The following is a 27,827-nucleotide window of genomic DNA, read 5'->3' as shown; positions in this document are numbered from 1 at the left end:
AAATAAGAGGAAGAGGGCTTCCCTGGTGGCACAGTGGTTGAGAGTCTGCCTGCCGATGCAGGGGACACGGGTTCGTGCCCCGGTCCGGGAAGATCCCACATGCTGCGGAGCGGCTGGGCCCGTGAGCCATGGCCGCTGAGCCTGTGTGTCCGGAGCCTGTGCTCCACAACGGGAGAGGCCACAGCGGTGAGAGGCCCGCGTACCGCAAAAAAAAAAAAAGAACATAGTATCTGAAAGACATGGAACACTATTAAAACAGTCTAACATATGCATATAATTGAACGCCCAAGTAGAAAAGAAAAACAGGACAAGGCAGAACACATATTTGAAGAGATAATGGCTGAGGATTTGGAAATATCAACTGGAAAAAGTTCAAAGACAGCTCAGAGGACCTTAAGTAAAATAAAAATAAACACCATACACTTAGTCACATCACTTTCAGATTGCTGAAAACAAAAGATGAAGAGAAAATCTGGAAGGTAGCCAAAGAAAAAAGTACATTACTGACAGAGGAACAAATATTAGAATAACAGCAGATCTTGATCAGAAATTATACAATCCAGGAAAATGTGCCAACATATCTACAGTATTGAAAGGGAAAAAACAAAGCTGTCAACCCAGAATTCTACACCAGTGAACATACCTTCAAAAATGAAGGCAAAAATGAGGAATTTTTCAGGCAAAAGCTGCAAGAATTCACTACCAGTAGACCTGCACGACAAGTTTTGTCAAAGGAAGTTCTTCAGACAGGAGTATGATACCAAATGGAAAGATGGATCTACACAAAGCAATGTACATTAATGGCGAGGTAAATAAAACAGATACGTCTCTCCTTATATTTTTAATGCCTTTATAAGATAATTGATTGTTTAATGAGAGTGTAAAATAATGTATGTTCCTTCTTAAAAAAATCAGGACAAAAAGAACTAATTATAACGAAAGTGAGCAAGAAGAAGGAAATAATAAAGAGCAGAAATCAATGGAAATAAAAAATAAAAACAATAAACTCAAATCTTATTATATAAAAAGTTCAAAAAGATTAATAAGCCCCTAGCCAAACTGATCACGAAAAAAAAGAGAGGGTACAAATTACCAATGTTAGCAATGAAAGAGGAGACATCACTACAAACACTATGGACCTTGAAAGTATAATATATATGCCAATAATTAGAAAATGTAGAGAAAATAGACAAATTCCATGAAGGAAATAACTATTTCAATATTAGATAATCTGAATAACTTGATATTTATTGAATTCATAGTTTAAAACCTTCCCCTGAAGAAAATTCCAGGCCCAGATGGCTTCACTTATGAATTCTATCAAACACTTATAAAATATATAATACCGATTCTATACAAACTCTTTTAGAATTTAGAAGGAAATGCCTTCCAACACATTTTATGAGCCCATTACCTTATAACAAAATAAGACAAAGCATTACTAGAAAAGGAAACCAGAGAACTAGAAACCTCACCATCATAGACACAGTATTCCTCAACAAAATATTAGTAAATAAAATTGAGCAATCTATAAAAAAATAATACATCATGACCAACTGGGGTTCATCTTTCAAATGCAACATTGATTCAACACTTAAAAGTGAACCAATGTAATTCACCCTGTCAACAGACTAAAAAAAGATCGGTATGATCTTCTCAGTAGATGCAGAAAGTTTTGTCTTTTCTAGAATGTCATATAGCTGGAATCTTACAATATGTAGCCTTTTTATATTAGCTTCTTTAAGTTAGAAATATGCATTTGAGATTCCTCCAAGTCTTTTCATGGCGTGATACCTTATTGGGGGATGTGTGTCTGAGTGGGGCATGTTGAATAGTATTCCACTGTCTGAATGCCCCACAGTTTTATTTATCTGTTCACCTGCTATAGGACATCTTGATTGTTCTCAAGTTTTTGGCAATTATTAAATAAAGCCGCTATAAACATTTGTGTGCAGGTTTTTGTGTGAACCTAAGTTTTCAAAGAGGGTCAAGGAGCACAACTGCTGGATTGTATGGTAAGAGTATGTTTACTTTGTAAGAAACTGCCAAACTGTTTTCCAAAATGGCTGTATCATTTTGCATCCCCACCAGCAATAAGTGAGAGCTCCTGTTGCTCCACATGCCTGTCAGCATTTGTCGTTGTCAGGGTTCTTAACTTTGGCCATTCTAATAGGTGTGTATTAGTATCTTATTGTCATTTTAACTTGCAGTTCCCTAATGGCATATGATGTTGAGCATATTTTCATATGCCTATTTGCCATCTGCACATCTTCATTGATGAGGTGCCTATTCAGGTTTTTGTCCACTTTTAATTAAGTTCTTCTTATTGTTGAGTTTTTAAAGTTTTTTGTATATTTTTTGGATAACAGTACTTTATCAGATATGTCTTTTGCAAATATTTTCTCCCCAGGCAGGTCTAGTCACAAGAAAATTCCTCAATTTTTATTTGTCCAAGAAAGTCTACATTTATCTTTCACTTTTGAAAGATAATTTTGCAAGGTACAGAATTCTAGATGTGTGTGTGTGTGTGTGTGTGTGTGTGTGTGTGTGTGTGTTACTTTCAACAATTTATTTTATTCCACTCTTGTCTTGCTTGCATTGTTTCTGTCTTACTCAGTTCAGGTTGCCATAAAAAAGTACAATAAATAGACCGGGCAGCTTAAACAACAGACATTTATTTTGCACAGTTCTGAAGGCTGCAAGTCAGAGATTATGTTGCCAGCATGGCCAGGTGCTAGTGAAGGTTCCCTGGCTTGCAGACGGCTGCATTTCCTCTGTGTCTTCACATGGCAGAGAGACTTCTGGTGTCTCTTCTCTTCTTATAAGGGCACTAATCCCATCATGAGGACCCCACCCTTATGACCTCATCTAAACCTATTTCCCAAAGGCCCCATCTCCAAATATCATCACATTGGAGGTTAGGGTTTTCAACAGGAATTTTGGGGAGACACAGTTCAGTCTATAGCAGCTCCTGAGGAGAAGTCAGATGCAATTCTTACCTTCCTCCTCTATAGGCAAGGTGTTCTTATTCTCTGGTATCTTTCAAGATTTTTTTCTTTATCTTTGATTTTTAGCAATTGGAACATAATATGCATGGGTGTAGTTTTTTGGCATTTATCATGCTTGGTGTTCTCTGAGATTCCTGGATATGTGATTTGGTGTCTGATACTAATTTGGGGAAATTCTCAGTCATATTCTATACCATTCTTTCTTCTCCTCTGGTATTCCCATTACACGTTATACATTTTATAGTTGTCCCACAGTTCTTGGATATTCTGGGGGGGTTTTCAGTCGTTTTTCTCTCTGATTTTCCATTTTGGAAGTTTCTATCGACCTATCCTTAAGCTCAGAAATTCTTTCCTCAGCCGTGTACAGCCTACTTATAAGCCCTTCGAGGGCACTCTTCATTTCTGTTAGAGTGTTTTTGATTGCCAGCATTTCTTCTCGATTCTTTCTTGGAATTTCGACCTCTCTACTTGCATTGCTCATCTGCTCTTGCCTGCTGGACACTTTATCCATTAGAGCCCTTAGCATGCTAATCATAGCTGTTTTGAATTCCCAGTCTGATAATTCCAACATCCTGCCATATCTAGGTCTGGTTCTGATGCTTGTTATTTCTCTTCAAACTGTGTTTTTTGCTTTTTAGTATGCCTTGTAATTTTTTCCTTGGTAGCCAGACATGACGTAACAGGTAAAAGGAACTATGGTAAACAGACCTTTAGTCATGCGGTATTAACGTGTGAGGGGAGAGGTATTCTACAGTCCTGGGATTAGTTCTCTGTCTTTTGGTGACCCTGTGTCTCTGGACTGTGAACTTCACAAGTGCTTCTGAGTCCCACCCTCACCTTAGGTGGAACAGAATGGCTTGAAAGGACTAGGCTGGAGTTGGGTATTTCCCTTCCCTCACATGGAAGGCTGTAGCCAAACTGGACTTTGGTATTTCCCCTCCTCCAGGTAAGTTAGGTTCTGAAAAAAATCCCAATAGTTTAGGCTCCAGTAGAATCTTGAGGCAGGCTTAGTTAAGAAGAAAAGAATGCTCTGGTATATTTCAAAATGGTTACTCTCCCCTCTACCTGCGGAAGGCAGGAAGGGGTTTTCCTCCAATATTCACTGTTGACAACCTGGCTGAGCTAGTGGGGGTGAAACTCACAAAAGTGTGGGGCTCCCTGATGACTGGATTCACCTGGAGTTATTAACCCTCAGACTTGTCTACACTGAGCCTCCAGCAATTTGTCAATCACTGTTCAGGTTTTCCTACCCCTGGTACTGGTTCCCATAGAGGTTTCTGCTCCTGGGTTCCTGTTCCTCTGTATTCACCTGTCTGTCTCTCCAGTTTTGGAAGCAGGAATTTGCCCTGCTGCCTCTCTCCTCTGATGGATCTAAGAAGACCTTTCTGTTTTTTTCAGTTTGTTCAGCTTTTCACTTATTCTTAGGATGGTATAATAATTCCCAAACTCCTTACCTGCTGGACCATAAACCAGTAGCCAGTAACCGATCTTTTACAATGTTTCCAAGGTAATTCAATGGGGAAAGGTTAGACTTTTCAACAACTGTGCTAGTGAATCTCAATCTTTACCTCATCTCATACACACGAGTTAACTCAAAACGGATCATAGATCTAAATGTAAGAGCTACAGCTACAAAACTTTTAGGAAAAAAATATTTGTAACCTTGCATTAGGTAAATATTTTTAGATAGAACATAAAAAGTACAAACCATAAAATAAATAACTTATAAATTTAACTTCACTATAATTTAAAACTTCTGTTCTTTGAAAAATAATGTTAATGAAATGGAAGTACAAGCCACGAACTGGAAAAAAATATATGAGCAATATATATTTGATCGAGAACTTATATCCAGAATATGTAAAAAACTCCTATCTTAATAATAAGAGCATACGATGCAATTTTAAAATGAGTAAAAGATTTTAACAGATTTTTCACCAATGATCTTTCACAAATGGCAAGCGAGCATATGAAAACAGACTCGACAATAATCGTTATTAGAGAAATACGAACTAAAACCACAGTTAGATACTAGCACACGCTGGTATGGCTACTACTTTTAAAAACTGACAACATTAAGTGCTAGAAAGAATATGGAACACTTGGAAATCTCAGAGATTATAGGGGGATGCAAACCAGTACTGACACCTTGGACAACAGTTTGGCAGTTTATTATGAAGTTATATGCATATATATATATATATATATATATATATATATATATATAAAATTCATAATTTTCAGTAACTGGAAATAACCACAGAAACGCTACTCAGCAATAAAAATTTAAAAAAAAAAAACTACTGACACATTGTTGGATCTCAGAAGCATTGCACTAATTGAAAGAAGTACTTCAAAAGCTACATATTGCGTAATTCCATTTATGTGAAGTTCTAGAAAAAGCGAACTACAATGACAGAGAGCAGATCAGTGGCTGCAGGAACCTGCACCTGGGGAGGGGGATGAAGAAAAATTTGGTGGTGGTAGAATTGTTCTACATCATGACTATGATGGTGACACATTCATCAAAACTCATCTAATTGTACATTTAAAACTAGTGCATTTTATTGTATAAAGTTGATTTTTTAAAGTTATAAACATAAAAATCATATGAGTTGTGGTCAAAGGTTGACATAGGGAGAAGAGACAGACCACAAAGGGGTACAATAGGACCTTTGAGTTGGTAATATTCTATAACTTGATTGTGGCATTGGTTCCATGACTCTATACATGTATCAAAACTTACCAAATTATATATATTAAAAACTTGAATTTTGCAGCATACAAAGTATATATCTCAATGAACCAGACTTTCAAACAATTAATAAAAAATAAATATATAAACAAAAAGAGACTGGAACACAACAGAGCAAATTATAAAAGGGTCCTGTAAGGGAAAAGTTTGTGCCCCCGAATTTTATAGGCAGTCATGTGCCCTTTAACAAAGGGCAGTGGAAAGAGGTTTTCAGAAAACACCTAAGGAGTTTTCCTGAATGAAATCCCTGGGGTCTTGTGACAGAATAAAGGAATGTAGTTCAAAAGAAAGAACCCAGGAACACTGCTTAATTATATAACTGTTGTTCTACATGACAGTATAAATGTGGTAACAAACAGAGCCACCACAAGCATGTACATTACCATTGTGTACTAGAAAAAAGATCCTTCCCCTCTCTTTTTTTTTTAATGTAAAAAAAGAATAGCCACATGAAAAGGATGGAAGGAGTGAGGGAGGGAATTATGCCATTGATTACCCCAGAGAAATTCAAATGTGATACATCAGAAGATAATGTTATTGAATTCCTCTCTTCCACAAAGGGGAATAAACAATTATCTTTCTGCCACTGACACTGATGAGTTTAATATGATTTTAAGCTAACCTTTTAAAAAGTTAATTAATAAATGTCATATAATATATATTTAAAACCCTTTGGAACATATATTATTTACTGTTTTACATTTAATTTTTATTTTATCAAAGAGGTACTTGTGGTGTAACACATTAAAGGCAGGGTGTCCATAAAGTCAAGAAATATGTATACTATAAATTAATTACTTTTTTACTGATTGAAGATGCCCCTTAACACGTTATATGTGCTATTGATTTCAGACTTCATAGCCCTTCTGCAGTTCTACATGCCTAGATGAACAGCAGTGGTCCCCTGCCCACACCATCCATCTCCTTGCTCCAACTCCTGCTTCCCAAAGGCAGGGACTTTCACCTGTTTCATCGTCTATTTACTTCCATACTTCCAGATAACATGCTTGTTTTGTTATTTCTTGATTTTTTTTCAACTTCAGATATTATTTGCTGACTTTCTAATGTGGAAGACAAGATTAAGACCTCCCCAAGACTTGTGATGATGGACGACTTTGTTTTTTGCTTCTTGTGTTCTTTGGTTTCCTATTATGCACATGTTAACTTTTAAGAAATAAATGTTATTTTAAAAACCTTAAAAAAAAAAAAAAAGACCTCCCCAAGAGGAAGGACAGGAATAAAGACACAGATGTAGAGAATGGACTTGAGGACATGGGGAGGGGGAAGGGTAAGCTGGGACGAAGTGAGAGAGAGGCATGGACATATATACACTACCAAATGTAAAACAGATAGCTAGTGGGAAGCAGCGGCATAGCACAGGAGATCAGCTGGTGCTTTGTGACCACCTAGAGGGGTGGGATAGGGAGGGTGGCAGGGAGACGCAAGAGGGAGGGGATATGGGGCTATACGTATACATATGGCTGATTCACTTTGTTATACAGCAGAAACTAACACAACATTGTAAAGCAATTACACTCCAATAAAGATGTTAAAAAAAAAAAAGACCTCCCCAAGAGGGGCACACGCATGCACACACACACATACACACACACACACACACTCACCTCCCCCATTCTGCCATTACAGTTATAACTCTTATTTAGATCGCCATAGATACAAAATATTCACAGCTGAGCTACGCATGTACCATTTGCTTTTCTGATACCTCTTGCTGTTTTCCTAAAGTTAAAGCTTACCTTGTTTTTTCATCATCGTAGGTTTCCCTTGCTGCCAGCCTGGGTTTTAACTTTCTCCATCTGGATAAATCTGTGGTCCATCTGGTTCCTGGATTCTAAAATTTGTTACTGTCATAGCCATTCCCGTTCTCTGTCCATAAAGCTTGATGCAACTGTATCCCTTTACCATGTTAAGCAGAAGCCCCGCCCAGTGTTAGTAACTGACCAAGCCAGGCAGACACCTGGAGAGGGCAGGGGGTCAGACCAGGTGGGCTTTGTGCTCCGTGGCAAATTGGGTATCTTAATGCATCTTCTAAACCACCGAGGCTTCATCCGCCAGGCCCTGTTATTGCGAATGTGCCCAGATCCCATTTCTCTTGAAATTGGAAGAGACATTTGTTTACTTAAAATACCGTGAATTCAGTGGATGTGAGAAGGCGGCCCTGGGCCTCATACCTACCTTCACGGCGCTGAAGCAGAACACATGCAGCAGAGCTGCGGCGGACGCACTCCGGGCCACGCTGTAAACGGCCGACAGCATCCCCGAAACAGCTGGAACACAAACGTCAAGAGTTCCCTTCTAGACTGGCAAGCCTCACGGTCAGTAAATGTTGTAAGATATGAAGTTTGTACGTAAATCAACTATACTCCAGTAAAAATTAAAAAAAAAAAAAAGAAGAAATGAAGTTTGTAGCTTTCAAATGCAAAATGCCTGTGAAAGGGGCAAAATAATCAATCTACGGGGCAGTCAAAAAGCCCTGAGCGACTCTTAGTACAAGAAAGACACTGACCGTTACCTAACAACTCAGGAGGACCACAGATAGAAAGAACTTTTGATAGCATTCTTGGAAGGCTGTGTGAACCAGGCAGTGCGGAGGTGGGGAGACCTTGTCGCTTACAGTTGGAAGCTGCTGGCCCCGGAAAGCTCAGGGATGGCCATTTCAACAGAAGAAAGGAGAGAGATGGAGCTGGAGACGGGGATGGAGATGGGGATGGAGATAGAGATGGGGATGGAGACGGAGATGGGGATGGAGCTGGAGACAGAGATAAGGACAGAGGGAGATGGATGATAGACAGATAGATAGATAGATAAAAAGAACAAGAAAGCACTCCTGTGTGTGTGAGTGTGTGTCTGTGTGTGTACAAGGAGGTGGCAGCAGTAATTAATTGCCCTCTATGGTCTTGTGCTTTATGTACAGACTTCATGGAATCCTTACAGCAACACTATGAGATCAGCACGTTAGTCTCCATTTAGAGAAGAGTAAACTTTAAAGGTAAGCAATCTGATTAAAGTCTCCAAGTAAGCATTAGATGAAGCTTCATCCACCTTGTTTGGAATCTAAAGTACACACCAAATGAAAGGACACAGGTCGCCTGTCTGTACAGGCCCGCACACCACACACACTCACAATGTCTCACGCACACGCTCCCAGACTAACTCAGACGTGTACATGCTCAAATGCACACACGGCGCACACACTCACCTCCACTCACCCACATTCACACACAGTCACACATACGGCTTTTCCAAAGAACACTTAGAAGAGCCTTAAACCTAGTGCAAAGCTCATGGAATTCTATGCTTCCCTGTTTTCCGCTTGTGTCAAGCTGGGTGGACCACTTTCAATTTGGATGAAGGAATCTAGAAGGGCCCACCATCAACCTGACGGACCAGAGCTGAAGTCCTACAAAGGCTCAGGACAACCTAACTGTCCAGACCTCATTTCACGCCTGAGGCTACTTAGCCCTTATCTGAACTTCAGACTTTTTTACAGGACGAACAGAATGAACAAGACTTACCAGAACCTCCAAAAAACAGCATGTCAATTTGCTCCAAAAGATAGATGCAGAAAGTGTTGATCTGCGGGAAGAGCCCAAGGAGGGAGATTGCAGGGAAGCAATATAGAAATACTGGAAGTGAACAGACAAAATTGATGGTAAGCGTGCGGGAAAGGTGGCCGAGGTTCCCGCTGCAGTCCCACCTCCCCCCCCCCCTTTCAGCCCAGCCCACCCCACCCAGGTCCTGGAGGCGATACGGCCTCTTCTCCCCTACCCACTGGAGCAGGTTGGAGGTTGAGCCGCACAGGCCCGTGGAAATAATAAAGGCGCTGCTTTTGAGGAAGAGGCGGGCCTGGGACTGAGCAGACACATGGGGATGGTGGGCGGAGAGTAGATCCGCCTTCAGCTCGCAATGACAGACTTGGACTTAGGGGAAATGAGATGGGAAAAGAGGACCAGGAAATTACATGATCATGCAAAACCCAAGCACAGTTGTTAGAGGGTCTCTTCCTGCAAGGCTCCTTGCTCTGTGCTTCTATCACCTCCAGGGCTTGAGTTGCTGTGTGTGTTCTGTTCTAAATACCCGGTGGAGACTCAGGTTTCAGTCAGAACCTCAGACCCACAGAGCAGCAAGGGAGAGTGGTGATGAACTAAGAAATCCCACAGCCATGATGGTGCGACACTGAAGGGCCTGCTTCTCAGGTGGCGCACGTCACCTGGGAGGTGAAAGGGACCCTGCCTGACGAGAGGAAAACTGGCAGCTTCCCAAACCGTAACAATGCAATTGGATGAAGCATCCATACGTTATAATTCAGTGTTTCACAGAGATCATTTGTTCAGGGAAATAACGCATCGTCGAGCTGCATTTTACAGCAATTTCCCCATCATTCTCTTTCTCGATCCTATTTGAGCTGGGTTTCAGAGAAACACAGAAACTCCCATTAGTGGTGCCACAGTACATCTGTCTACCTTTCTGTCTCAGTTTATTGGGTGGAAAGTCAATGAAGTTTGATACTGGTAAACCCTAATAAAACTAAGGAAAGTTGATTTGAAATCTAAGACACCTAAACATGGAACTATGTCCAAACCCCATGTATAAACTGCAGTGAAAAGGGCAGGTAGGGAGGATGGGGACCGCGTTTCAGCTATTTCTGAAAAACTGGAAACGCAAACTTTCCACAGTGGAATTGCAGGGATGAGAGTATTTATGTGTGCCATTCTCTGGCTAATCGTGGGTTAACCCCACTACAGTAAAATGGGGCAAACCCAACTACAACAATACCAAGAAACTGTTCCAACAATGTGTGGAAATAAAATTTTATGTAATGAACATGGCTATGATAAACGGGCCTTTGTTTGGGATTGGAGCCATATTTTGACACACATGGTGATTTTGTTGTAATGTTGTCTGTGGCAAGATTTTAACTATATGGTGAAAACCCAAAGCATCTGTGAGTAATACGTTTCTCAATCAAAGCCGGCAATAACAAGGGGGGGTCGGGGGAAGGAATGGGAGTTTGGGATTAGCAGATGCAAACTATTACATATAGGACGGATAAACAACAAGGTCCTACTGTAGAGCACAGGGAACTGTACTCAATATCCCGTGATAAACCATCATGGAAAAGAACAGAAAAAGAATATACTGATATATATATATGTATAACTGAGTCACTCTGCTGTACAGAAGAAATTAACATTGGAAATCAACTGTACTTCAATAAAACTAAAAAAAAAAACCAAAGTCAGCAACAAGACACAAATACGGATCTGCTAGTCATAACTACATGACAATTTCTTTTTTCAGTTTTTATAGGAAAGGAAAGATATAAGAAATAGACAGACGCTTAAGAGCAGGACATACCGTTTTGAGCATGAACATTTTAATTCACATGATTTTAAGCAAACTGACTAGTTCTCTTCTTAAGTTTGGGACTCAAAACCCAGCAATGAAGATTAGATGGTACGCTGCATTCGTCACGGGCATTAGTCCACATTCTCAAGTGTTGTGTGCAATGAAAACTACCAAAAACGAAGAACTACAGAGAGAAGTATGGGCGTGAAATAACGGAATAATGGTAGACAAATACCAGCAAAACGTGGGTAAAGAAGTATTCTCTATAAGAAATACATTAGGCTATAAAACCCAAACTAATAAAGTGCAAAGCACTGGAACACGATGAATGATGCTGGGGGAAAATAAAATGGTACGAGCCACGAGGAAGTCCTAACTGAAGATCCTCTGGCTGTGCCTGCGGAGTAGGAGCTAGACGACACAGCGCAGGACGGACAGCTGTTGACGGGGAGCCCAGGGTCTAGGTCTCCCCCAGGATGAAGTACAGAGGAAACCTCTCGTCTTTAGAGTCAGAGCTGCGCAGGTGGAATCAGAAGAAGGCGGAGGCCACGTGAATGTCAGGGTGCAACGCACGTGAATGAAGAAGCATCAGGAGGACGGCTAGAAAACTCCGCTTGAAGTTGCCGAAATGATTTTGTCCTTTTTCCCATAAGTAAAAAATCAAAAAGTCCCTGTGGTTGTTGGCAACTTTCCCTGTGAACAAAGACTTTTTTTCTAAGCATACTGCTGAGAGGGTCTGTAATTTTCTCTCACATCTTCCCTACTCCTCATGTTTCCTAATAATTACCATAAGTGCAGAAACTTCTGGTACAGTTCCACTTCTTTCCAAGCACAGTGCATAAATAAAAACATTGGAACTTGCTTCTTTCTTCCGTTATGTGAAGAGTAATATTCATTACTGTAACTGCAGGTTGGGGCTTGGGGGAGGTAAGCAGAATTAAAATAACACGGAAGTAAAACCAAGACTCTGAACTTGGTATGACTGTATGCGTTGTGTGTCTCCTACATGCCATATCTCTGTATTCGCACACTGCTGACACGGATTCCTGGGGCCAAGAGACAAGTCTTTACACAAGACATGGAAATGTGAGTCTCGGAGGGCAGATGACGGTGGATCCATCTCAGTCGCTGGTTACAAAACCTCCACCATCTCCAAGGGTTACGTCCTTGAAGCTGCATTAGTGTAGGTAAGGGATTATGGTCCTAAAGACTAAAATAAAACATCAAACTCTCACATCTGAAAAAGGACCCATCACATCTGATAAAGAGCCCATACAGGGCATGGAACCCTTCTACAAGTGATGGCTGTCTCATCTTGCCTGAGCTCTTCCCACGTCAGGGAACTTCTCCCATCACTAGGCAACCCACGGCCCTATTGGACAGCTCTACACCAAACCACAACACCAGTCTTCCAGTGAGCCGAAATCCACCCACCAGCCACTGGGACTTAGTTACTACAGCTACACCAACAGAGAACAACAGAGAACAAAATCCCTCCCACTTTGGCCTGGCAGCCTTTGAACCACCTACAGCCATCACATGTGCCTCTAGGACTCAAGCATTTCTCCTCTAGGCTGGACGCCCCCATTCCCTCGCCCCATGTGCAGACCCAGTGTAGCCCATGAGGCCACATTCCTCAGGGCACACTCTAGCTTTGCTACCGCTCCTCTTGAAATACGGTTCTAAGAGCTGAAGACCTCTCGGCTTTCTCATCCAAAGGATGATTACAAAGCCAGTCTCGCTCATAGGTTTTTGCTGAAGTTACCCAAATGGAAAATAATAAAAATTTCAGCCCAGAGGTCAGCAAAGGACATGAGCACTGACTAAGAAGGCCCTTCACTTTCCTCCTGGAGGAAAAAAAAAAATTTTTTTCCCTTATAATGAAAGAGAAGTGATATTCTGAACATATATGAAAGATCATAAAAGGAAAATAAATTATGTAAGAATATCACCCTGAGTGTTTCTATTTCCTTAATTCACCCCTCAGCCTACAAAAGCAACTAGTCCCACCACTGACCTTGTCTTTCTTCTTGTGCCAATTTTATCCCCCAGATTCCTTGTCTCTTGTCACTGTGCTTTCTCCTCCCTGTATTGTTCTGTTATCTGATGTTCTCTTCTTGGATTACATAGGACAAAGGGCTCCTCCATCCTTCCCGCCTGCTCAGTGGCCACTGGACTCATCTCCTACCCTTGGTTCGCATTCAACCCCTTCCTCCCTGGGAGCAGAATAAGGCAGCAGACACCAGATCTCCCTGTCTCCCTTGCCCCTCCGCTTCCTCTCTCCACTGTGGTACGTTGGCGGTCTGAGCAGAAACCGAGAGTGGTGGTGGGGAACAGAGATTATCACCCATAAGGCACAACTCCAGCCGCTATTCCACATGCCCCAGCACCAGCCAGAGGAGAACCACTTCCTCCGCAAGACAGGCACAAGAGTATCTTCAGACACGTGATGGTAGACAACCTCACACGTACTCAGTTCCTGTTTCTCTCTTGTGCTGGTCCAAATGATGGCTTTGACAACCTCCTCTTGAGGAAAATTTCTGGCTGGCAAGTAGCAGATCTAGGGGGTGGTGTCTTTGGTAACTGTCCTTTATCAACTCATCCGGTCAATGGGATCAGGTAATCACAAGTCAGCAGGTGTGGAAACCTCTGGATGTCATCACAAGAATTCTCAGAGCTTTGTCAGTCAAGTCTTCGGAGCTGCGGGCCCACAGTGGGGCAGCCTCTTCGCATAATAAAGATGATGATAGCTAATACCTGGTTAAAGGCACGTTTCTATGTGTTTAAATATACCAACTCATCTAAAATCTGCAACAATCTCCGTGGTGTGTACTATTTTTGTCCCCGTAATCACAGTTGAATTTTGCTCAAGGTCACACAACTAGTAAAGAAGCAGAGATGGAATTCAAACAGCCAGCCATCTGGCTCCGAAGCTGGGGCTCTACACCATTGTATTATGAAGGTCACTTGTGTACATGGAGCGTTTTACATCAAACACCGCCTAGACCTTAAGGCAAGTAAAGTGCACCAATGGAAGGCTGGGTGACGGCACATCCAGGACTCCATCTGGACTGAGAACCATGTCCACTCACATGTTACCAGAGCATCTGTGCCGTGCAGATGGGGCTGTGGCTGCCACCCTAATGGCAAAATCGCCTCCACCCTGGGGAGCCCCACTGACGCCACACGTCAGGCACCTCAGCCACCAGTCTTCAGATATTGCGATGCTGCGGCTCCCTGCTCATGGATATCAACTTCCTTTAGAATAAGTCCCTTGTTGGATGCTTGGGGCTCTGCCTCCCAGGCCGTCTTCTGAAAGTGTGCAAGCCAAGAGAAAAAATGCACATCTCCTGATCCAATAATAAAGTAAGAAAATTTATCCAACGAGGGATTCAAAAAATAACGGGGAGAAATACCCTCCCACCTCTATATTCTTCCCCACAACCCCCAAATGAACTCACTCACCTATTAAGAAGTCCCTAGCCGACTGGAGAGACCCTGGAGAGAAGAGCTTCAGGCCATACACAATGTAAGTGGGAGGGTACCTGGCTTTGGCCCCAGCATCAAGCAGCAAGATAAGACCACATAGCACACAAAAATAGATTGGTCTGCTATATGTTATGATTTGGTTGTGTCCCTAGAAAACAAACACAATTTCTGAATGGTACCTTTAATTCTGATTAAATAACAAAAGCCTCATAGTCAATCATTTATACCATATTATACAACTTACACCATATAACAATTCACCCCTCCCCCACCGTAATTCATACACACAGAACACCACGGGGGAAAACAAAAATACCCTGATGTTTACTCTGTCAAAGAAGAATATCAAAAAGAATGTTACGTCTCTCAGACTCAGCAAGATTTACCTGAAAATGTAATTACCAGCCTTGGATAAAATCTAGATCGAATTCAATGCTTCCCCCACAGTGAAACTTCCATTTGTGTTGTTCATTTCAAGTGCCAGACTAATTTAAACCGCTATTTGCTCTGCAGGCTCTAAGTTCAGCTCCATTATTAACAAGAAATAGAATTACAAGTTGTAGGCTTCAATTTCCTTATGTCTTAGAAAACAAGACAATACAGGTGCCAAATTATACCTGCAGAGACTGCACAAAATGTCTCAGTGTAGCACAGTGGAATAATCAAGTTTTAAACATTTGCTATTTATCTGCATTGTCCTCTGAGGAGGACCAAAAACTTAACTGATTTCATCTTAACCTTCAAAATATTCTTAAGAGGCGAGGAGACACATTGTTTTATTCTTCTTCCGGAATGGATAGAAAAATTAAGGAAAAGCTATAACATCAACTTTCCAGGGCAAAAGTCAATGAAGAATTAATTTACATCTCACAAATCAATGCACAGCCCATAAGGTTCAAAAAACCAACAAAAATGAATTAGGGAGAGAATATTATTTGCAATTCATGAACTACTTTGAGTATAAAAAGTCAAGATGAAAGTGATACAAGTTTGATCACCTCACACCAGTCAGACTGGCCATCATCAAAAAATCTACAAACAATAAATACTGGAGAGAGTGTGGAGAAAAGGGAACACTCTTGCACTGTTGGTGGGAATGTGAATTGGTACAGCCACTATGGAGAACAGTATGGAGGTTCCTTAAAAAACTAAAAATAGAACTACCAAACGACCCAGCAATCCCACTACTGGGCATATATCCTGCAAAAACCATAATTCAGAAAGAGTCATGTGCCACAATGCCCATTGCAGCTCTATTTACAATAGCCAGGACATGGAAGCAACCTAAGTGTCCATCAAGAGATGAATGGATAAAGAAGATGTGGCACACATACAGAATGGAATATTACTGTGCCCAAAAAAGAAATGAAATTGAGTTATTTGTAGTGAGGTGGATAGACCCAGAGTCTGTCATACAAAGTGAAGTAAGTCAGAAAGAGAAAATCAAATACCATGTGCTAACACATATATATATATGGAATCTAAAAAAAAAGAAAAAGGGTTCTGAAGAACCCAAGGGCAGGACAGGAATAAAGACACAGATGTAGAGAATGGACTTGAGGACACGGGGAGTGGGAAGAGTAAGCTAGGACGAAGAGAGAGGCATGGACATATATACACTACCAAGTGTAAAACAGATAGCTAGTGGGAAGCGGCCGCATAGCACAGGGAGATCAGCTCGTTGCTTTGTGACCACCTAGAGGGGTGGGATAGGGAGGGTGGGATGGAGACGCAAGAGGGAGGAGATACGGGGATATATGTATACGTATAGCTGATTCACTTTGTTATAAAGCAGAAACTAACACCCCATTGTAAAGCAATTATACTCTAATAAAGACGTTAGGGTTTCCCTGGTGGCGCAGTGGTTGAGAGTCCGCCTGCCGATGCAGGGGACACGGGTTCGTGCCCCGGTCCGGGAAGATCCCACATGCCGCGGAGCGGCTGGGCCCGTGAGCCATGGCCGCTGAGCCTGCGCGTCTGGAGCCTGTGCTCCGTAACGGGAGAGGCAACAACAGTGAGAGGCCCGCGTACCGCAAAAAAAAAAAAAAGATGTTAAAAATATAAAATAAAAAGACTAGGAAATAAGTCAAAAAAAAGAAAGTGATACAAGTTTGGATATGAATTTTTAAAGTCACTGACTTGAACATATTTAGAAATGCAATTTAAATTGCCACTGCTTCTATAATAGAAATAGTCTTATTCTGAGACCATCTTTTAATAGGAAGGAAAACACAGGCTGCCCATGGGGGCTGGCTATGTTTGGCCCTGAGTCCAGACTCAGTCTTAAAGGAATATTTTGTACTCTTATGAAATTTCCTTTTGAATCCAACTAGGTCATAGATTAATGGGTAAGGGGCTACTTCCTCTGCATTTAAAAAAAAATGGAAACTAAAGCATAAGTGAAATCTTAATGCATTTCTTATCAAGTGAATAGCAAAGCAAATTGCTTGGTATAGACAGCCACTTAGTATACAAATACACAAGCATATGAGATCTTTCCTCAAACTGATACCATTTCAGAAATATAATTAAGTAGCTACTTCCCACTTGCCCTCGTTCTTTCTGTTACCAAAAGGTTAAAAATAACTTTTTCCAGGAATTGAAAGTCTGTGGCTTTGAACAAATTTAAGATATCATCTTGGATCGTCCAAGTCAAACTTTATTTATTGGGCATGGGAATGCTTCCTTTTTATTTGTAATTTCTGAGATAAACCTTAAGGCTCCCTTAGAAACAGGCTGCCCTCACCGTCATGCTATCTTTGGGGTCCCCAAACCATTCTAAGCATATCGCTAATACATGGCATGTGAGTCACTTTTATTTGTCTTGATTCCTAAGAACACCCACTAACAAAATTTCCCTCTTCTCCAGTTCCTTCTTTCACGTAGGATTCAATCATAAAACCTCCCAAGGATTCTTTTTTTTTTTTCAATAGAAAAATTCCACTCGCTCCTCCAGGTGAAGTCTGATCACAATCTTTTCAAACTTGTCCAAGTGTTTCCCACCTGTTTTTTCACCTTCAAATGCCCTGGGGAAGCACTGCTGATTTCTGCTCTGGGGCATCTTGCAGGCTGTTTTACAAAAGCTGGTCTACACATGCATTTGGGTCTCCCATTAACCCCACCTACATATACAATTTCACAGGCGGTGCTCTGGTCGCAGGGCAAGGAAAGGGTAAGGTGAGAGAATCTATCCAAACCTACAGGTCCCCCCCACCCGGAGAGCAGTGGTGCTTGTGGCTAGGGGACCAGGCCATTCTAATTGTCCTCTTACCAAGACAGTGGGCTACTCAGATGCTTCAAACTTGCTGCTGATAGATAAGTAGATAGATGGATGGATGGATGGATAGATAGATAGATTGATAGACAGATGATAGATAGATAGGTAGATAGGTAGATAGATATAGATGGATAGATAGGGAGACAGAGCGATAAAAGGGTTTTGTTCTAAGGAAGATGGGGTGTCTGAACCCAGGGGCACTGAACCGAGGCCGTCAGCAACCAGGACATGCCAGCCCCATCCCATCTCTGCCGTTACCCGTGCCAGCTCCAGGCTTCGTGCAGATCCGAACTCCCTGCTTCTCAGCCCAGAGGGCAGACAAGAGCTGCCTCACACCTGCCGAGTCTGCACAAGTTCCTGTCTGGCCGCACTCAGAGCTCAGCTGGTTTTGACAAGCTGATGTAAGACAGCAAAGGCTAACATTTATCCTGCTTTCCTGTGCCTCAGGCACTCTTCTACCTACTTTAAATATTCCACTCGAAGAAGTCCTACCATTACTCTCATTTTGCCAAGAGTAAACCGAGGCACAAAGAGGAAGAAATGTGTCCCAGGCTTTGCAGTGTAGCCAAGGCAGGACTTGGCTACTACCCACTGGCTCGCCAAACTGACCCAGATGCTGATTGCATTTGCCACTGGATCCTTCTAGGCCCAACGCTCAACCTCACTCGGATCAAGTTCATTCGCAATCCTCATTCTTTAGACACATGACGTGAATGTTACTCGTGTGAAGTAAAGAGAGAGTGGGGGAGGAAATCGTTCGTAATAGCTTCTCCTGGAAGGTGGAAGAGGGCTCCTACCAGGAGAGGGTGTGGAAAAGTAACTGCCGGCTGCTCTGTCCAGCCCCTCTGAGACACTATGTCTACCTGCGTGGAACTCTTCACTCTAATAAGGATTTGCTGTTTGCTTTAGCAATTCACCTGTTTATATTTAGAGTCACATTTTTTTTTTTAGAGTCACATTTTTTTACTTGAAGTATAGTTGATTTACAATATTGTGTTAGTTTCAGATATACAGCATAGTGATTTGTTTTGGTTTTTTTTATGCAGATTATATTCCATTATAGGTTATTGCAAGATATTCAATATAGTTCCCTGGGCTATACAGTAAATCTTTGTGGCTTATCTATTGTATGTACAGTAGTTTGTATCTGTTAATCCCATACTCCTAATTTATCCTTCCCCCTCTCTCCCTTTTGGTAACCGTAAGTTTGCTTTCTGTCTGTGAGTCTGTTTCCGATTTTTCTATAGATTCATTTGTATTATTTTTTACATTCCGCACATAAGTGATATCATACAGTATTTGTCTTTCTCTGTCTGACTTATTTCACTAAGCATAATATTCTCTAGGCCCATCCAAGTTGCTGCAAATGGCAATACTTCATTCTTTCTTTTTTTGCTGAGTATTATTCCATTGTTTATATACACCACCTCTTCTTTATCTAATCATCTGTTGATGGGTACTTGGGCTGCTTCCATGTCTTGGCTATTATAATAGTACCGCTATGAACACTGGGGTGCGTGTATCTTTTCTAATTAAAGTTTTCATTTTTTCTGGATGTATACTGAAAATTTTTAACTATACGCTTCAGTTCCCCTTGTGTGTGGAGCAAACGAAGGAGATCTGGGGATGGGCGCCCACTGCCCTAAGGAAGCTGAACCCCAGTAAAACCCTAGCCAGCAAGTATTCTATGACCCACACTTGGTGGCATATATATACAGTGGAATATTACTCAACCATAGAAAAGAATGAAATAATGCCATTTGCAGCAACACGGATGGACTTAAGAGATTATCATACGAAGTGAAGTGAGTCAGACAAACATTGTATATTACTTATACCTGGAATCTTAAAAAATGATACAGATGAACTTATTTACAAAACAGAAACAGACTTACAGACAGAAAATCAAATGTATGGTTACCAAAGAGGAAAGGTGGGGAAGGGATAAATTAGGAGTTTGGGATTAACGGATACATACCACTCTATATAAAACAGATAACCAACAAGGACCTACTGTACAGCACAGGGAACTATACTTAATATCTTGTAATAACCTATAATGGGAAAGAATCCGAAAAAGAATAGATATGTATATGTATAACCAAATAACTTTGCTGCGTACCAGAAACTAACCCAATGCTGTAAACCAACTATACTTCAATTTCTAAAACTTTTCAGTGAAATTTAAAAAAAACCGTTTCTCCGATAAACAGCACCTTAACCAGGTGTTCAAGGCCAACATCAAAAGTGGTTCAGTCATGTTGATTGTACATAACCTCGAAATGACGTAAGGAAAATGGCACTTTACTTCTGTGGTTTTCCTCCCCCATAACCCAGTTAAATCATCAGATGAGCCCCAGCTAAATCCCAACTGAGGGACAGTCTACAAAATCCCTGACCAATGCTCCTCAAAGCTGTCCAGTTATCAAAAACCAAGGAAAATCTGAGGAACTGTCACAGTCAGGAGGAGCCTTAGGAGAGAGAATGACTAAATGTCAGGCAATGTCCTAGATGGAATCCTAAAAAAAAAAAAAAAAAAGGGATATTACATAAAAACGAAGGAAATCTGAGTGAAATATGGACTTCAGTTAATAATAATGTATCCACATTGCTTCTGTGGTTGTGGCAACTGTAACATACTGATGGAAGAGGTTAATAATTGGGGACCTAGGGGTGGGCTTTGTGGAAACTGTACACTCAGTCCTCTGGATCCGCAGAGCAGAAGGAGAAAGGAAAGAAACCTTTACAGAGGACTGAATATTCCAGGTCCTGCACTGGGCACATTATATAAATTATCCAACTCACTCATGACCAAATCCAGCTGAGGCTGTTATTATTATCCCCACTTTACTCACACAAAAATTACCAGCATTTGTCAAGTGCTCCCGCGGTGCCAGATTCTAGGCTGAGCCCTGGATGTACATTATCTTGTTTAATCCCCTTACAATCCTATTTTATTATTTCCTCTTTTACAGAGGAAAAACCTGAGATTCAGAGAGGTCACTTGACCAAGATGCCGTAGTTTGTACGTGGCGAGGCTGGATTCGAATCCCGAAACCCGCACGCTTCCAGTTACCCCGGTGTTTCTCGGGTGTGATCTGAGATCACCTCCGCCATCAGCACAGGGTGGGGGAGTGTTAAAATGCAGGTTCCCAAGTGCTGCCCCAGCCGTCCTAACTCAGAATCCCTGCAGGTGCTGGGAAAGGCCCCGACACTGCCTCTGTGCCAGTGATCCTACCGGATTTTGCTTTCTGGGTTATCATTAGTGGATACTGTTGGTTAGACCAGTGTATAAATCTGTGTAAGCCAAGGAAGCGCCTCACTGCCTGTGACTAAGGTGCCAGTCTCTGATCCTCAGATTCCTTCCAGGAGCTACCCCCCATTCTCATTTTTGCAAGCTCTCCTAGACCTCTTTTCTCTTCCCATCAGACACGTTTCTCTCAGGCCCAGGGTCGATGGTGCCATAACTATTAGCAGGCCAGCGTTAATCTGCAACCCTATCTGAAGCTCACAGAATGTTATGAGAAAAAAACAATTTTTTTTTTTCATTGTGCTATCTTCAGGTTTCAACAACTTGCTCAAAATTTGCCACCTCTGTGCTCCTGGAAGGAAACAAAGGAGGTCAGTCAGTCACTCCAAGAACTGACTGCATTAACGGCCCTCCCTGGGAACGAACAAAGCAACGCAGTTTTGAAACGCGCTGGTTCATCTGACAGCCCCTGATGAATGAACCTTAGCCAGGGCTGGCGGCAGGCTTGAGCACCATCTCTCTACCAGACTGGGTTCGTTCTCTTGACCATCTCCTTTCTGAGGTTTTCTCATCTCTAAACAGTAAATCAGCCTCTAAACGCCTACATGGCTCAGCCACACGGCAAGAGGAACTATTTTATAGCTACCATATTTTCTTGCCTCATCAGAACAGTTAGAGAAATGCCAGCTCAAATCTGGGACTCATTCTACTCAGAGATCTGTGTAAGCAAATTAAGTACTGCCATAAACATAGTTTGAAGTCTGACTGTGGCTTCTGTTGACAGCAAGAGAAGTCGTTTCTTCCTATCTCACTACGACATGCTTGCTCAGATAAAGGAAGGGCAGCTGCATTTAGTCCTCCAGGAACTGGATCAATATAGACAATAGGACTCCAACTTAGAGCAGGACCCAAGGGTCCCGCGAACAGTCATTACAGATCTACAGGGATCATGCGGCTGTACTTGCCATCCTCCTTGCCTAGCATTATTCCTGAAAGTACATGCAGGAAATGAATGTTTAACAGCATACAACACCCCTCCCCCACGTCACCCAGAAAGACAGTGACCCAAGCGCTGTCACTAGGAAGCGGGGCTTATCTATCACAGCAGGAGGACGCCAGTGTCGCATCTAGGGTGGGCTGGGACAGCACACCCCAGGGCTGTACGTCTCTGCGCTCACCACCTAACCCAGATTCCTGACAACAGTCACAACGACACATCCGTGACAGCCTAATTATGCTGCTTCTGCTTATCTTGACATTCAGACTCTGGGATGAAAGAAGATGTATTGTATGTATTAAACCAATTATGGGGAACAGAGGAATTTAACAAGATAGTAATGTATGCCAGGTGAGTGTCCAATTACAAGCTTTTCTTAATTACTATGAGCTAAGCATGAGCTATCACAGATCTAAAAGCAGTCCTAAATCATGGATATGAATTTTTTTAAAGGCACAGTAGCGGGAAGGTCAAGTTTTCTTTCTTTGGAAGTGGTTTTCGGGGACCCACAGGAGCTCGCCATGACAGAGGAAAGAAGGTTTCCCAAGGAGCTGGGACATCCACCAGGCAGTGGTCTCGGTGCACAGGCATGTGGCCAGGGTCCCAGTAGGGAGAGCGCTACACCTGGAGCCGCAGCACCACAGGGGAAGGTGCAGCCGGGTCAGTGGATGCTACGTGTGCTTCCGAGCTCATGGAAGAACGCCCAGGCACCAAGAGATCAGTGCTGGGGAGCCCGGAGTGTCAGATATAAATGAGCCCCAAATGATGAGGTAAAAGGTAACAATACACTTGAAAATGTGGAAGAGAAAGAGATCAGCTTCAGGTAAAAAGAATAATGATTCATGCTTACATACTGAGGTTTCTACCATCTATTAAGCAATTTTTCTATGCCAGGCACTGTTTTAAGCCCGTTACTTGGATTACTGAATCCCCATAGGCATTTTTATTATCCTTATTTACACACAGGGAAGCTGAGGCAATGGAGAGTACACATTTTGTTCAGGGTCCAACAATCAGACACAGAAATAAGAAAACGAACGCAGACAGCCTAAATGCAGAGTCTGGGCTCACCGTCTTTCCTGACATGAGTCCAGTGGGGGCAGAAAAGGCCCTGCACACATTCTTGGTTCCCATCCTGTTCCGTCCCTGCCACCATCCCCACCACGCTCTCCGATCTAGCCTGAACTTGGCCACCATGCATTAATATTTCTATTTATATATTCAATATATATGGATATTGATATGCACGTCGCCTTTTGAATCTATTTTGCCCATTCCCCTATCTTCTACGCAAGCAGAGAGGACAAGCTACTCGCCCGCGGTTGGACACTTACGTGGATTGGCGAGGCGGGGTCAGGCTGAACGCTCTAGAACACAAATGAGAAGTGTCTGTGTCATCATCTCATGATTTCAAGGCTACATTAGTGATGGTAAGAATTAGATGTGCTCTTGCCTTTAACAGGGAGTACTGGCAGCTGGCCATGACGAGGCAGAAGAGAAGCACCCACATGTCTTTGCAAAAGCCTCGGTTCAGCGTCAGAAATCCGAGCAGGGAAACCAGGACAATCAGTAAAACTGCCAACACGTTTTCCTTGACATCTTCAGTTCTGGGCAAAATAAACAAATTAAAAACGGAGGGAACAAAAGGTAAGGCTGTCTGTTTTTAAACAGAGAATACCTGCATGCTTCTAAAAAGACTGGCCACAAGAGAGTACTTTTCCCAAGCACGCCTTTATATTTGGTAACAAGATTTTAAGGTTTCCTTCTTGCTTTCCTTCGTCCTGTGTTTTATATTTTTAAAAATCCATATTTAACTCCCACTTTCTGTTATTGAAGTAAATGAAATATAATCCAATTGGGTGTCCTTGGTCACTCAACTGGGTTTACTGGGAGAAGACCGTTAACTCCTCCATCCACAACAGTGAAATGTGAAGGAGCTTCACTGACTCCACTAAATGGGGGAAGGGGTGCGTGGCAATCCCTTCCAGATACAGTCTCCGTGGCCGGAATTTCCTGCTCAGTTTCAGAAGCCAGGAGAGCTCCAGCCGGAGGGCTGACGTGCAGAGGGTGCGACTGAAAGTATGTCGTGACCACAGCCTCACGGGGTGGTTTTCTCTTGTGGGGGGCTCCACTTGAGAGGTGCAGGGTAGAGAGGTGAGCTCATCAGCTGTGGGCTGTTATCAGTGGATGTGCAAAGGGACAAGAAAGGGAGTTTTAAGATGCTGATGCAAAGGGGCTAAAGCTGGACCATGGGGAGGCAATAAGGGCTGCTAGTGGGAGGAAGTGGATGCATCAAAGTGCAAAAGAGGATGTGGTAACACTGGAGGCAGGTGGAGGGGCCGGGAAGGTTGAACGGAGGCTGGGATGATGACGTCAGGGGTGGAAGGCTTCTGTGGGGGGACGAGATGCAGGATGGAGTTACGGCAAGGAGCAGCTGAAATGAAGTTAAGGGAGGATGGCGTGGACCACAAGGTCGAGAGTTCAGATGAGTCACTCACAAGAATTCTGAGTACATTTCTTACCTCACCAATGTTTGCACATGTACATATTGTTTGGGGGTTGTTGTTTTTTCTGGCCGTGCCGCATGTGGGAATCTTAGGTCCCCAACCAGGGATTGAACCCACGTCCCCTGCAGCAGAAGCATGGAGTCCTAACCACTGGACCACCAGGAAGTCCCCATATTGGTCTTTCCCATTCAATTATGATTATTTTTAGACAGGGACAATTGGCTACTTCATCCCTGGCATGTTCAGGCACTCCTGAACATTCTATTTTTAATTAATAGACATTATTTTTTTGAGCAGTTTTAGATTTCAAAATAAATTGAGGGGAAAGTACGAAGAGTTCCCACGTAGCCCCTCCCCCCAAACATACCCACCCTCCCCCACCATCAACATCCCCGACTAGGGTGCTACATGTGTTATAACTGAGGAACCGACACGGACAAATCATTATCAACTAAAGCCCATAGTCTACATTATGGTTCATTCTTGGTGGTGGACATTCTGTGGGGTTAGACAATGGTATAATGATATGTATCTGCCATTACAGTATCTTACAGAGTATTTTCACTGCTCTAAAAATCCTCTGCGCTCTGCCTATTCATCCATCCTTCCTCTCTAACCCCTGGTAACCACTCGTCTTTTTACCGTCTCCATAGTTCTGCCCTTTCCAGATTCCGTGGTGGAATCATACAGAATGTAGCCTTCCAGATTCGCTTCTTTCACTTAGTAATACACACTGAAGGTCCCTCCGTGTCTTTTCATGGTTTGATAGCACCTTTCCTTCTATTGCTGAATAATATTGCACTGTATGGACATACCACAGTTTCTTTATCCATTCACCTATCAAAGACATCTTGGTTGCTTCCAAGTTTTGGCAATTATGAATAAAGCAGACTTCCCTGGTGATGCAGTGGTTAGGAATCCACCTGCCGGGGCTTCCCTGGTGGTGCAGTGGTTGAGAGTCTGCCTACCGATGCAGGGGACACGGGTTCGTGCCCCGGTCTGGGAAGATCCCACATGCTGCGGAGCGGCTGGGCCCGTGAGCCATGGCCGCTGAGCCTGCACGTCCGGAGCCTGTGCTCCGCAACCGGAGAGGCCACAACAGTGAGAGGCCCGCGTAACGCAAAAAAAAAAAAAAAAAAAAAAAGAATCCACCTGCCAATGCAGGGGACACGGGTTTGAGCCCTGGTCCGCGAAGATCCCACATGCCTCAGAGCAACTAAGGTCGTGTGCCACAACTACAGAGCCTGTGCTCTAGAGGCCGAGAGCCACAACTACTGAGCCCGTGTGCCACAACTACTGAAGCCCACGTGCCTAGAGCCAGTGCTCCGCAACAAGAGAAGCCACCGCAATGAGAAGCCCGCGCACCGCAACGAAGAGTAGTCCCCGCCCACTGCAACTAGAGAAAGCCCACGCGCAGCAACGAAGACCCAACACAGCCATAAATAAATAAATAAATAAATATCAAACTTATGAAAAAAATTATGAATAAAGTATCCATAAACATTTGTATGCAGGTTTTTGTGTGGACGTAAGGAGCGTGATTGCTAGGTCAAATGGTACTAGTATGTTTAGTTTGGAAGAAAGTGCCAAGCTGTCTTCCAAAGTGGCTGAACCATTTTGCAATCCCACCAGCAGTGAAATGAGAGTCCCTATTGCTCCACACCCTTTGGTGTTATCAGTGTTTTGGATTTGGCCATTCTAACAGGCGTGGAGTGGCATCTCATCATTGTTTTAGTTCATAATTCCCTAATGATATACGATGTGGAGCATTTTTTCACATGTTTATTTGCCATCTGTATATCTTCTTGGGTGAGGTATCTGTTCATATCTTTTGCCCATTTTTTAATCAGACAATCAAGTTGTATAGAATTGAGAAGTATAGAAATGTGAAGAACTCAGATATTAAGATGCTCAGGTTGAATATTTTTAAAAATATCGGGGGGGGTAATACATATTTGGTGAAAAGGGAAATTTATGTGTTTTTTTTATTTTCTACTATGCACTTTTTATAGAGCTAAATGTATTTGTTAGCTCAGGTCCATAAAATACATTATGTATTCTTTAGTGTGCTCATAACATTTTGATGTGTCTACCTAAAACAATATAAAGACTTAGGAAATAAAACAAAACAAAAATTTCAATTAGAAAAACCAAACCTCTGGGACTTCGCTGGTGGCCCAGTGGTCAAGACTCTGCAATCCCATGCCGGGGGCCCGGGTTCAATCCCTGGTCAGAGAACTAGATCCCGCATGCCTCAACAAAGATCCTGGCGTGGCCAAATAAATTAAAAAAAAAAAAAAAAAAAAGTTCTTTCCTATTTAAAGGGAAAGAATAAAGTTCCTGAAGAGTATTTTTTTCCCAGATTCTCCTCCACCAGGACTCCATTCCTCTGCCCTCAGCCTCTCCACCATCACTCCCCCCCACCCACATTTCCTTGTATATCAATATGAAATATTGGGTTAAGAAGTTTGCTCACTGGACAAGGAGTGTCATGATTAAGGCTTTACTTTAGAAAGATTTATGTTGCAGAGGTTAACAAGATGCACTGAAGGGGAAAGGATAAATAATACTCCCAGAGAGAAGCAAGGAAGGCCTGGGAAAGTGACACAGCTGGAGAACTGGAAAGGACACGTGACTTTCAGACACAATACAGAACGAGGCAGAAAGGACCCTGTGATTGAATGGATTATCTACAGTGAAAGATTGGTTGAAAGAATAAAGACGAGTCCAAGATTTCAATCTGGGGGAAGAGGATCTTAATGGCAGAAATGGGGAAGGGGAGCTGCTTCGCTAAGGGAAGTCGATTCATTTGTTCACGTAATAAAAGGGCTCAGCACTGCTCTGGGTGCTGGGAATACATCAGTGAATGAAAACCATGAAGTTTCCTTTCCAGTGGGCAGTGACATAAAATAAGTAATACACACAAAATGAGTACCTGATATAGTACCTGTAGATGACTAGTGCGATAGAAAAACGAATAGAACAAGGCGAGAGGAGTTACGACTGTCTGGGCAGGGAGCTGATGGAATTTTAAACAGGAAGGTCAGGCTAAGACTCACTGAGAAAAGACACTTAAAAGACCAAAGGGTTGGTCGTGCAGGTATCTATGGTCGAGCGCTCCAGGTGGAGGGAACAGCCAGTGCAAAGGTCTTCAGGCTGGAAGAGGGCTTGGCG

General features: G+C 42.5%; 1 protein-coding gene across 1 annotated transcript in view; it reads right to left on the bottom strand.

The window, feature by feature from the left end:
* PCNX2 (pecanex 2) overlaps nucleotides 1-27,827 on the bottom strand; it is a 274,609-nt gene that overhangs the window by 182,802 nt on the left and 63,980 nt on the right. The window contains exons 11-15 of the mRNA XM_065894194.1: nucleotides 23,600-23,753; nucleotides 23,481-23,513; nucleotides 14,599-14,770; nucleotides 9,300-9,410; nucleotides 7,960-8,051 (exon numbers count right to left, since the gene is read on the bottom strand). Coding sequence (XP_065750266.1) covers nucleotides 7,960-8,051; nucleotides 9,300-9,410; nucleotides 14,599-14,770; nucleotides 23,481-23,513; nucleotides 23,600-23,753 — 562 coding nt within the window. The remainder of the gene's footprint in view (nucleotides 1-7,959; nucleotides 8,052-9,299; nucleotides 9,411-14,598; nucleotides 14,771-23,480; nucleotides 23,514-23,599; nucleotides 23,754-27,827) is intronic.

Source organism: Phocoena phocoena, chromosome 16 (assembly GCF_963924675.1).
Source record: "Phocoena phocoena chromosome 16, mPhoPho1.1, whole genome shotgun sequence".
NCBI classification, from domain to species: domain Eukaryota; kingdom Metazoa; phylum Chordata; class Mammalia; order Artiodactyla; family Phocoenidae; genus Phocoena; species Phocoena phocoena.
The sequence above is the reverse complement of the archived record's forward strand: the minus strand, read 5'-3'. Positions and strand labels throughout refer to the sequence as shown.